The following is a 12,944-nucleotide window of genomic DNA, read 5'->3' as shown; positions in this document are numbered from 1 at the left end:
GCTTGATGTTGGGTATATGAGTATGAGAAGATGACAAAATCTTATATTTATGTAGTGGTTTCAAGGCACGATTAGATCGCTTTCTTTAGAGAGATATTTGTCCCCACACTTAGTTGCTATAGGGTTGATGACAATACTCTCCCAGGATACAATGAAACCTAAGAATTTCTTAATTAGCAATAGTAAGAAATTCTCAACTCTCTTGAACAAAGAAAATCTCTTAATGGTTGAGTAAATTGTACACTTAGTACTTTTTTTTTTTTGAAATAGTGGACAAGGACTTATTTATACATATTGCACGTAGCAATTATGATTAGTTACGTATACAAATGGTTGTGTCTTTTCTATTGCCAATAGATACAATATTTTGAACATATACAACTCTTAAAGAGTTGTGTCCCTTTAGCCAATAGATACAATATTTTAAACACACACAATCCTTAAAAGGTTGTGTCCTTTTAACCAAATGGTACTAAACGGCTAGTAATCGTTTATTAATATTAATAATATTAATAATAATATCAATAATATTAATAATATTAATTAATCAAATTTGTAAATACCCTTCAATCCCCCACTATTTATAAAATTTAAATGTCATACAAATATATGCATAAAGAATGTGTCACTAAGATTAAACATTCTTTTAGTGTAAATTTTAAAGGTCTAACGAAGTAATAGGTGTCTAATCGATTAAACCTATACTCCATATGCTAGTACCAAAAATCACACACATTACTTATACCCTCCAAGTTCAAGAGTTTACAATTTTAAGCACTTATATGGCCTTGTGCTCATCCTGGTTTCATGAATATTTACGAGAATAAAACCTCTAAAATTCTCGATTAGAGCGGCACCACTCTTATATTCATATAGGTGGAATCTTTTGATAGATAATATTATCATTCCATTAAGAGTTTAAACTCACCCTCCTAATTTATTGTAAATAGCACTAAATCCTATACCTTAGTGCTCCAATTGCTAAATAACTTGTTATTACCCATTAAACCTTGAAACTAGTGGTCTACTAGAATAAGGTTGGGTTCCCATCATTTAGCAATAATAGGTTTTAATCCCATTTTAGCAGTAGTTTCTTTGATTTTATCCCTTGACAAACCTTTAGTCAAAGGGTCTGCTAAATTTCCTTGAGATCTTATATAATAATGGTAATTACACCATCATCTATTAGTTGCCTCACAAACTTATGTCTCAAACTTATATGTCTAGACTTTCCATTATAAACCCCGTTATATGCTCGAGACATGGTTGATTCACTATCACAGAAGATTGAAATGGCTGTCATCTGCTGTGGCCACAGCTTTATATCATATAACAAATTTCTTAACCATTCCGCTTCTTTACCTGCGGCTGATAAAGCTACAAACTCAGCCTCCATAGTAGAATGTGTAATACATGTTTGTTTCTTTGAGGCCCAACTTATTGCTCCACCACCTATGGTGAAAATCCATCCTGAAGTGGATTTGTTATCACTAAGATTTGTAATCCAACTTGCGTCGGAATAACCTTCTAAAACTGTGGGATAATCACTATAATGTAATCCCAAGTTTATGGTTTTCTTGAGATAACCAAGAACTCTTGTTATAGCTTTCCAATGTTGATTGCTAGGCTTTCCTGTAAACCTTGATAATTTGCACACAGCAAATGCTATATCAGGTCTAGTACAATGCATTGCATACATTAAACTTCCTATAGCACTAGCATATTCTAATTGTGCTATAGGTCTTCCCATGTTTCCTTCTAATTTAAGATTAGGATCATACGGCGTATTGGATTCTTTAATTGTGAGATGATCAAACTTTTCCAATACCTTTTTAATATAATGAGATTGACTTAAAGTAAAGCCAACTTCATTCTTATGCACCTTTATGCCTAATATTGTATCAACTTCATTCAAATCCTTCATCTTGAATTTAGAAGTTAGATACTCCTTCGTTATACGAATTCCTTCTAAATTTGTTCCGATGATCAACATATCATCAACATATAAACAAATAATTACTCCATAATCTTTAGTAAATTTTGAGTAAATACATTTATCCGCACTATTATGTGAGAAGCCATTTGATAACACCACTGAATCAAACTTCTCATGCCATTGTTTAGGCGCTTGTTTTAGCCCATACAAAGACTTAATTAATTTGCAAACTTTCTTTTCATTTCCGGGTAGCACATAGCCTTCCGGTTGCTCCATATAAATTTCTTCATTAAGATCTCCATTTAAAAAAAACCGTTTTAACATCCATTTGATGTATATGAAGCTCATGTATGGATGCTAATGCTATAAGAGCCCTAATAGAAGTCATTCTTGCCACAGGTGCGTAGGTATCAAAATAGTCTAGACCTTCTTGTTGTCTAAACCCCTTGGCCACTAACCTTGCTTTAAAGGTTTGTAATGAACCATCAGTGTTATACTTTCTTCTAAATACCCACTTACATCCTATAGGCTTTAATCCTGGAGGCAAATCAACCAAGACCCAAGTATTGTTAGATAATATTGAGTTCATTTCATCGTTTATTGCTTCTTTCCAAAAAGCAGAATCCCTTGAAGCCATAGCCTCTTTGAACGCTTGAGGATCACCCTCTATGTTCATCACAATAGGAATCTTGTTTGTTACAGAATTCCTAGTTCCTTCTACCAAAAAGGTGATAGCCAGAGAAGAAATAAAATATGGACCCAAGTCCTTTTCTTTTCTTACTCTCAAGCTCTTCCTTGGTTCAATCAACTCTTTGTCGTTTAGACGTTTATTATTTTGATTATTTATTTCTTGTGAAATATTAGTATCATTTTGGAGATACTCTGAATTAGAAGTTGAATCATTGATAAATTTATTTTCAATAAATTCTACTTCTCTTGATTCAACAACTACATTAGACACTAAGTCTAATATTCTATATGCTTTAGAATTTTGAGCATATCCTATAAAAACGCCTTTTATGGCTCTTGGCCCCAATTTGGTTCTCTTTTGATTAGGAACTCGATAAAAGACTAAACACCCCCACACTTTAAGGTAATTTAAATTAGGTTTCCTTCCTTTCCAAATTTCATAAGGAGAAACCTTTCTATGTCTTGATGGTATCCTATTATGGATATGACATGATGTCAATAATGCTTCACCCCACAAATTGTAAGGCAATTTTGCATTTAGTAACATTGAATTAACCATATCCACTAAGGTACGGTTTTTCCTTTCCGCCAAACCATTTTGTTGCGGAGTATATGGAGCGGAAGATTCATGCACAATACCATGTAATTCACAAAAGTGATCAAATTCATTAGAAAAATATTCTCCACCTCGATCACTACGAAAAACTTTTATTTTCTTATTATGCATATTTTCTACTTCCATTTTATATTTCTTAAACATTTCAAAAGCTTCATCTTTATTTCTAAGCAAATACACATAAGTAAATCTAGAACAATCATCAATGAAGGTTATAAAGTATCTTTTTCCTCCTCTAGTAATATTGCCATTTAGTTCACAAATATCACTATGAATCAATTCTAATAAATGTGTATTTCTTTCAACCTTAGGAAAAGGTTTCTTAGTAATTTTGGATTGTATGCAAATATCACATTTCTTATTAAAATCCTTGTTACTAAGATCAATATAGTTATTCTTTTGCATATATTCAATTGATTTATAATTTCAGTGTGTTAATCCACTATGCCATAAATCACAAGAATCAACAACATACAAGGAAACATTCACTTTATTAATACTAAGTTTAAACATACCTTCAGTACAATATCCTTTTCCTATGAATACATCATTCTTAAGCAAGATCACTTTATCGGATTCCATTACAACTTTGAATCCTTTCTTACACAAGAGACTAACAGAAACTAAATTTTTTCTCAAATCTGGAACATGAAGTACATTTATTAAACTTAATTTCTTTCCAGATGTAAAATTTAATTCCACACTTCCTTGACCACAAACTTTGGCTGAGTTATCATTGCCCATCAAGACTTCTCTATTGTTCACTTCTTCATATGTTTTGAATTGGTTGCGATCATTGCAAACGTGAACAGTAGCCCCAGAATCTAACCACCACTCAAGTGATTTTCCTTGTGTTGCTATGTTGACTTCTGTAACCATGCCAATATGCATGTTTTGTACTTTTTCTACAACCATAGCAATTAGATCCTTCTCTTCAACTAAGTTGATCTTTGATGCTTCCTTTTTTAGAAGTCTACATTCTTTGATATAGTGTCCTTTCTTGTGACAATGATAACACTCTCTTTGTCTCTTCTTATCTTGCTTTGAATCTTTAGAGAACTTTTTTTTCTTCTTATTGATGTTATTTTCATCAATATGATTCACTTTAGAACTTTGAGAAAGATACACAGCATCACGTTTTTGAGTTTCCTCCTCTATACGTATATGCCTTGGTAATTTCTCAATTGTGAAATCCTCACCAAGATGTAAAAGTTTCTTCCTATAACCATTCCAAGATGAAGGCAATTTTGAAATAATTGCTCCAACTTGTAATGATTCAGGGATCACCACTTGTAGATCACGGAGTCTACTTACAAGGATTTATAATTCATGAATTTGATCCATGACAGGCATAGTATCATTCATAATAAATTCAAAATATTTCATCATGATAAACTTATCTGTTCCTTGTCGTTCGGTATTGTACTTTTCTTCCAAAGACTTCCAAATCTCTAATGGTGATTGAATTGACATGTAGAGATCATAGAGTCGGTCGGATAAAGTGTTGAGGATATGACCTCGACATGCGAAAGTATCTTCATCATGTTTCTTCTTCAATTGAACGATCTTTTCTTTCTCTTCCGGTGTGACATTTTCAGTGGCATCGGCAATTGGTGTAGTCTTTGGGTCAATCACATATGCAAGATTGAGAACCGAAAGAAGAAACATCATCTTGTCTTTCCAACGGTTGAAGTTCGTTCCATCAAAGCGATCTAATTTGACAAACTCTTGATTCATGACCTTGAACGTAGTGTTTTGATCTTGTGCCATCTTCAAGAAATATCTCTCTAAAATTGTTGGGTATATGAGTATGAGAAGATGACAAAATCTTATATTTATGTAGTGGTTTCAAGGCACGATTAGATCGCTTTCTTTAGAGAGATATTTGTCCCCACACTTAGTTGCTATAGGGTTGATGACAATACTCTCCCAGGATACAATGAAACCTAAGAATTTCTTAATTAGCAATAGTAAGAAATTCTCAACTCTCTTGAACAAAGAAAATCTCTTAATGGTTGAGTAAATTGTACACTTAGTACTTTTTTTTTTTGAAATAGTGGACAAGGACTTATTTATACATATTGCACGTAGCAATTATGATTAGTTACGTATACAAATGGTTGTGTCTTTTCTATTGCCAATAGATACAATGTTTTGAACACACACAATCTTTAAAAGGTTGTGTCCTTTCAACCAAATGGTACTAAACGGCTAGTAACCGTTTATTAATGTTAATAATAATATCAATAATATTAATAATATTAATTAATCAAATTTGTAAATACCCTTCACTTGAGGCGGCGACGCGAGCTTGAGGCGGCAACGCGAGCTTGAGGCGGCGACAGAGCTTGAGGTGCCGACAGAGCTTGAGCGACGACGAGAGCTTGAGAGGTCGGCGACGGGTTTGAGGGAGAGAGTGGCGAGAGAAGAGAGAGGTAAGATGGGTTCTGATTCTGGGTTAGGGCACCACGCAAAGGGGGTAAGCGAGGTAGAGAACAAAGAACGACACCATTTTCTAAAAAGAAAAAAAAAATAATTCAGTCCGAGTTATATGAACCGGTCCGGATCACCAATTTTTATAAAATCCGGCCAGATCAACCGATTTTTATCAGGTTGATTATTTAACGGTTCGACGAGTGGTTCGATCCGGCTAAATGATCGGATAACCGAGTTTCCGGTCGAACCGGCCGATCGATCCGGATTTAATAACAATACAGTACTCCTTACTTAACAAGGAGGGTCTAAGGATGACACTGTTCACACTTCAAAAAAACATCACTCTTCCCAAAGAAATTCCCGATTGAAAAAACTGCAGAAGGACATGATAGCTCACTGACTTGCAGAAAACCCCTCTTCTTTCTCTCCGTCTCTTCTCTGCACTGCTGCCGGAAGAACCACTGGCGGCGCGCCAGGCACCCTGTCCGACTCCAGTTCCTCCTTCTCCGTCTTCCCTCTCAGCCGTTCTCTGTTGCGTTATCTCTGCCTTCTGCCGAAGCCGCTGCTCGCCACTGTAAGCCGTCGCTCTTCGACGTCGTTGCTCACCGCAGCTGCAAGCCACGGGTTCTCTCTCTGGTTCGTAACTTAGTTTCTGTTCCAGTATTCCCAGCCTCTTTTACATAGGTTCAGTGTTATAATTATAAACCTCGTCATTTGTTGGTTTAAAAACATGATGTGACAATGGCTTTGGTGTTTCTTTTGAGTTTTTAGTTTTTAAGTTCTATGTCTTATGTTTTATGGTGTGTTATGACTTGATAGTTGATATGATGTCTATTTGTTGAATTTACTACTGCTTTTGCTGATTAATTGGATGCCTTATGAGTAGAAAATTGCTTAAATTGATTAGATTTTATATTACGTTTGCAATTTTTGTGCATGTTTATATTTTGTTCATATACATGTATTTTTAGGTAATCCACCATTTCCAGCAACGCATGGCGGATTTTTGACTCGCCGCACCGCCATCGACAATAAAAAACTATGATGCCTCATAGCTTTATAACTTTGATGCTTAGTAATTCCTTGACCTAAACATTATTGTAGGTTAATAAACTTTTTTGGATTTTGTTTTGCAATTGCCTGCTCAAATCAGAATACGCCCTCACTCTGTTTTGGGGGGTGTCTATTCAAGAGTGGGCACAAGCTGTTTGAAGAAATGAATTGGAATGGCAAATAAATTGGTTGTGTAGCAATGATACAATTGCTATATCAGTATAGACCTGAATCTGACATGTGACAAATTTTCTATTTGTTTCTGTTGTGCAAAATGGTAGAGCATATAGTTGCTGCTACGGCTTCTAGCTGTGGTGTTTTTGTTTCATAAATTTTGGGTCTAAAACAAATATCTTCATGTTTGATTTAGGCAAATTTTTGTACTTCATTTGCAATGAGCTAGATGGAATCCACAAGATCCAGAATCAATGATCCACAGTTCCACACACTTTATGCCTATTTTCGTATTAGTTATTTTAGAAATTGAGATTTAATTGTTGTTAAAGTGTTAGTAAAGATATATATTTCAAAATTTAATTTTAAGTTTTTGACTATTTATATTTTTATTTAAGTAGGACCCGGTCAGCTAATTCAACTAGTAACCCATCGGTTGAACCAGTGACCCTAGTGACTTGGTAGTCTGACTGATTCGATCACCGGTTCGGCTCTGACAACTATGCTGTTGATAACCTAGAGCATTGTTGATTGATATATCCCAAAATACTTCAGCGGCAATGTTAATGGCTTCGGTCACTGGCATCTTTTCTCCTTTCCCTCCACCCACCATTAGCTGTCAGCTCGTTTCGAAACCAGCACTAGCCCTAACCCAGAACAAACCAGACCCAAAATCCAATTATTCATCTTCTTCCTCTAGGAAAGCACTGAGCAGTAGCATAAAGGCAGCAACGGAGGGGATGGACGAACGGACGCGAAGGATTGCAAAGGAAGTGGAGAGGCAGAAGGCTCAGGAAGCAAGGGAAAGGAAGGAGATCATGAATAGGAAGATAGCATCGCAGAAAGCTGTGTCGGTTATTCTTCGCAGAGAGGCCACCAAGGCAATAATTGACAGTAGGAGGAGGAAGGGTCCCACCAACCCCAAGAAGCTTCTCCCAAGAACCGTTCTTGAAGCCCTCCATGAAAGGGTCACTGCTCTACGTTGGGAATCTGCTCTCAAGGTGTGGTTTCCTTCTTTCCACTTTAAATTTTTAAATTATTATTATTATATTATTTTAGTAGTTTAGTTTAATGTTGTTGATATGTTGTTTTCTTTGCCTTGTGGATAAATGAGCATCTTTATCAATTATAGTGAGTTGAGTCTTGTGACTTGTGAGGTGAAAATGGAGAGTTGTTAAGGGGGGTAGTATTCAATTGTATTTAAATGGAGGAGTCTACTCTCATGGTTTATTTGAATTGAATATATATAATGCACGAGTACTTCATTTTCACTCACATATGCATACCATGTGTGTCTCGGACTTAAATTTGTGACTAATTTGATTATAAAATTTGTTGCATTAACATATAATGTATCGTATTCAATTCTTGTACCTGTATTTGTGCTATGTAGAATTGAATGATTGTGGAGTTCCATTAGGTCGGTTTTGCCACCTTGTGGAGAAATGTGGTATTGGGTTGTTCTATATGGGTGTCTGTTAGGGTTCTGTTTGATAGAGAATGATATCAAAGACTTTACATCAAATAGATGCTAGGTGTCTAATCCTATCCCATACAACATGCTTGTTAGAAAATTTGTCAGGTGCGTGATTATGCTCCAACCAATTAGTCGAGTAGTGGCGAAAGCTGCACAGTGCGACAAATTTGACTCTTTTCTACTACCAAACCCAGGAAACCTAGTCAATAGAAACTGGCTACGATTGCAGGACACACCTAGCATTCACCAAACAATTGTTCCATAAAAGCATATGTGAATTTGACTTTGAATTTGCCCCACATATAATACACACATTAGGGGAGATAGCCTTATATGGCTTTCAAGGCTGAAACGTGTTATTGGTATTAATTTTATTGAGCACGTCTATCCAATATAAAAGATTTGGCTTTAGCCTTTAGGATGGCAAATGTTTCTATACTCCTCATTTCACAAGGAAATCGAGATGCTTCAATTTAATTTCTTTCATTTTGAAATATATTTGTTTAGGTAAAGTAATATATTAAGAACATTTTCAGAATTTTCTGTTTGGTTAATAAAGTGGCGTTACCATCACTTTGCTGTCTGATGGCAGCTGATGTTGACTGCGGTAGTTGGTGCGGACAGGCGGTAGCCATCGGAGTCAATCAGGGGATGGCAGTTTCTGACAAACAATGGCTTGCAACTAGCAGTTTCTGACAAACATGGTAAAGAAGTGCAGAAATTTTAGTATTCTTTCATTCAAGGTGGAAGTTGAAATCCACGCTTTTGGGGTATAGAAAGTACCTTATAAAAGTACTTGAAATTTTAAAATCCATTTTATTAGAACCCAACATAGAGCTTTTCGTCATACAAATTGACATCTCTTAATAAAAAAGACACCTCCAAAATAACCTCATTAAAAATACTCTTAGAAAGGGGCTGATTTATGAAAAGAGTTCATCAGGATCCTTGTTGCCTTTATAGATGTAGATTGGGCCCGATCCCCTAGAAATAGGAGACCAATTCCTGGATAGTGTGATCTTATTGAAGATGAAAAAAAATTAGTAAATGTTGCTACTTGCTAGATCGGGTCCAGTCGGAGAATTTCTAGCTATGGTTCTTACTTACTATGTGTGAACTTTGTTTGTATCGAGTTGTGGTCTTTATTTCAGTTTTTTAGGGGAGAACCTAAAATATATAGATTGGCTACCAATTCATCTGTTCAATGACTATGGAGATATCATTACCTCCTTTGTGAACTCTTGTAATCAACTAGCAAACATCACCATTTGAAATTAGTACTCGTATATGGGAAAAAGTCGTACTTAGTTACATACATTTTTCGGATGGCATATGATACTTGCTTAGTATTAATCACTCAAACAACTAAGAAAGCCTTTGTCTTCCAACTATCTATTTATTTCTCAAGTGAGACATGGTTCTTAGCTTTGCAAATTAAATGATCAATTGGAATGAGTTTGGTTCTGCTTCTTTTTTTTTGTGGACAAAAAAAATCAGGTTTATTTATTTATTTTTTCTTTTTTACTAACGAACCAGTTTTCATATATTTGTATAAAATTTTAAAATAACAAAATTCAAGATAATCAATTTTAGCTTTTTCTGTGAAAGCTAAACAGAGTAGCAGCTTCATATTAAAATCAATTAAGACACCCAAAAAAAACATCAAATTGTAAAAGTGCTTTTTGAATAATCAAAACCCAATGCACCCTCAGTTGATGCTCTTGCTATATTGATCCTTTACAGATCCTCTGGTACATTCTCTTTGTAGCAAGCTTGGTGCAGATAATGTATATGCTCTAGGCCTCCAGCTTTGTAGAACAGTATATAACGTCTAATTTGAGTTCTTTGTAATACTAATAGTATATTGTAATTAACTAGTCATACGCATACCAAGAAATTTAGCATATTAACTTACCCAACTTTATAGTCAAGGTTTTGTTGTGTAGTTGACACATGATTTCTTCATTGATGCTTCTCTCTCACTTCCTCACACTTACTCATACACACTCACTTAGCGCTTATGCTGCTTTACACAACTATATTCAGTCAATTGAGTAGAGAGGGCAACTGAATCAGTCATCATCCTTCGCTCTTGTGGGACTCGAATCCACAACTAAATAGGCTCCCCCCCCCCCCCCCCCCTTCTTCTCGAACTAAAGAGCTTCAAGGTATTTAGCCTTATTAACCGAGGAGCCCCCATAAGTCAATAGCAAAGTGAAGAGGGTACAAACCGCCCATAAGAACCATTGTCTTTATTTAAATACTTGATAATCATATCAAAACATTCTTTCATGGTTTCAGATTTTTGAACTGCTGCGTGAACAACTCTGGTACAGACCTAACTCTGGTATATACATCAAATTAATAGTCATGCTTGGAAAATGCAAGAAACCCGAGAAAGCTCGTGAACTCTTTCAATCTATGATTGATGAGGGTTGTGTTTTGGACTGTGAGTCATACACTGCTTTGTTATCTGCCTATAGCAGGAGTGGTCTCTTGGACAAAGCTTTCTCTCTCCTTGAAGAAATGAAGAGTACACCTAATTGTCGGCCAGATGTCCAGACTTATTCAATCCTGATAAAATCTTGCTTGCAGGTTTTTGCGTTTGACAAAGTTCACTGTCTCTTATCTGACATGGCCATTCACAGCATCAAACCTAACACAGTTACTTACAATACCCTAATCGATGCTTATGGGAAGGCAAAAAGGTATAATACTTGGGTGTTTTCTTGTTATAGAATTTGAAAATTTTAAAAGTGCCCAGGCTCACTTTGGCTGCTGCTGATAGAATTCCAAAAGTGATTTTATGAACTACCTGCTTTTCCATCATTTTCTAGATGCAAGCATACAATAGGTAGAGCAATTAAATTTGATTATGATAATTCTTATGGTAGAGTTCCTTCTTTTCAAAAGTTGGTTAAGGTAGCTAAAAAATGCATGGCGGCCTTAACCTTTCCTTTATGAGCTCTTTCACAGTGTTGTTTTTCTGTATTTGAGTATACACTGGTCATTACTACATTCTTCACTTCAAACTAAAACATAGATGAGGGAATTTATTGTTCATTTGTACATTTAATTTTATGAACCTGATGCTGTGCGATCAATTAGTACATTTAAACCTCCTCAATGTAAATTTTCTTGTTTTTTAAAGGTTTTCAGAAATGGAATCAACACTCATGGAAATGCTTGCAGACCGAGATTGCCAACCAGATGTATGGACTATGAATTCAACGCTTCGTACCTTCGGCAACATAGGGCAAATAGAAACAATGGAGAGGTGTTATGATAAGTTTCAAGGAGCTGGAATCCAACCAAATGTTCAGACTTTTAACATTCTCTTGGATTCCTACGGCAAGGCTGAGGACTACAAGAAGATGAGTGCTGTGATGGAATACATGCAAAAGTACCATTACTCTTGGACAATTGTGACCTTCAACATTGCGATCGATGCTTTTGGAAAGGCCGGGGATCTCAAACAGATGGAGTATTTGTTTAGGATAATGCGGTCAGAGAGGATAAAACCAAGTTGTGTCACACTGTGCTCACTTGTGCAGGCTTATGCGCGAGCAGGTAAACTAGAAAAGATCGACGGCGTCCTCCGTTTTGTCGAGAACTCAGATGTTTTACTTGACACCATTTTCTTCAATTGCTTGGTGGATGCTTATGGTAGGTTGGAGTGTTTCGCTGAGATGCGGAGTGTGCTTGAGATGATGGAAAAAAGAGGTTGTAAACCCGATATTATTACATATAGAACCATGATTAAAGCTTATTCATTTAAGGGCATGCATAGTCATGTTAAGGAGCTCAGAGAGCTCATCACGATGGTGCAAAGGCCTCCATTAAAAAGAAAAAAACCTGACTTTTAATGGGAAAATCTATGGATACTTATTTTCCAAAATGTTTGGCTTCATGATGTATATCTATCGCGTTGAATATCTAGAAGCTCATATATGGAATATATCTATCGCGTTGGTGCTTGTTGATACTAAATCTTTATCTGTAAAAACGTAGGAAGAATCGCTCGTACTAGGTATGGTGAATCAATATTTTAGTGCAATGTAGTGATAACACTTAATTGCATATTGTAGAGCGTAAAATGTAGTGATAACACTTTAAGTTTTGCTTATTTTTTTTAATAAGATATTACGCATCACTTGTTGAGTTAGAAGAGGATATTATTGCAGTATATCGATGGTTCCTAAGGAGAGAAGATGACACAGGGAAACATGTGTCTTTCAATTTTTTTAAACAATTAAAGGAATAAAGTATAATTTTTTATTATTAATTTTATAGGTAGAATCAAGAAAAAATATAAGAGAAAAAGCATTTGAAGAGTTAGAAAAAGCATTTGAAGAGTTAGAGATCATACTTTACGTTTTCAATTGTTAAAAAAATTGATAGAATTCATTCTGGATAATGCAGAATACTGGTAGTTGTAGGATTGGAATATGGCTGGTAGTTGTAGGATTGGAATATGGCTGGATCCTTAGAAATATAGATTCCTAACATGGCTAATGTTGCATGAAGCACTTCCATCAAATCATTATCATCAATATCAAAAT

The 12,944-nt window shown here is 35.5% G+C and overlaps 1 protein-coding gene across 8 annotated transcripts; it reads left to right on the top strand.

Moving 5' to 3' along the window:
• The first annotated feature begins 5,952 nt into the window (after positions 1 to 5,952).
• Positions 5,953 to 12,372, top strand: LOC107627505 (Pentatricopeptide repeat (PPR) superfamily protein). 8 transcript variants are annotated; one of them, XM_088501275.1, is made up of 4 exons: positions 5,953 to 6,302; positions 7,307 to 7,906; positions 10,684 to 11,090; positions 11,534 to 12,372. In XM_088501275.1, exons 2-4 carry the CDS (start codon positions 7,466 to 7,468, stop codon positions 12,246 to 12,248), a joined length of 1,563 nt encoding a protein of 520 aa, XP_088357401.1. In that variant the 5' UTR covers positions 5,953 to 6,302; positions 7,307 to 7,465; the 3' UTR covers positions 12,249 to 12,372. The 8 variants fall into 8 exon arrangements, with proteins under 8 accessions (XP_088357401.1, XP_088357406.1, XP_088357402.1 ...); XM_088501280.1 differs by having other exon boundaries at positions 5,968 to 6,302; positions 10,978 to 11,090; XM_088501276.1 differs by having other exon boundaries at positions 5,968 to 6,362.
• The last annotated feature ends 572 nt before the right edge of the window (positions 12,373 to 12,944 follow it).

The sequence above is a fragment of the Arachis ipaensis genome, chromosome B1, assembly GCF_059453495.1.
Source record: "Arachis ipaensis isolate K30076 ecotype BB chromosome B1, ASM5945349v1, whole genome shotgun sequence".
Lineage (NCBI taxonomy): Eukaryota > Viridiplantae > Streptophyta > Magnoliopsida > Fabales > Fabaceae > Arachis > Arachis ipaensis.
Note: the sequence above shows the minus strand (reverse complement) of the source record. Positions and strands in the feature narration are given on the sequence as shown.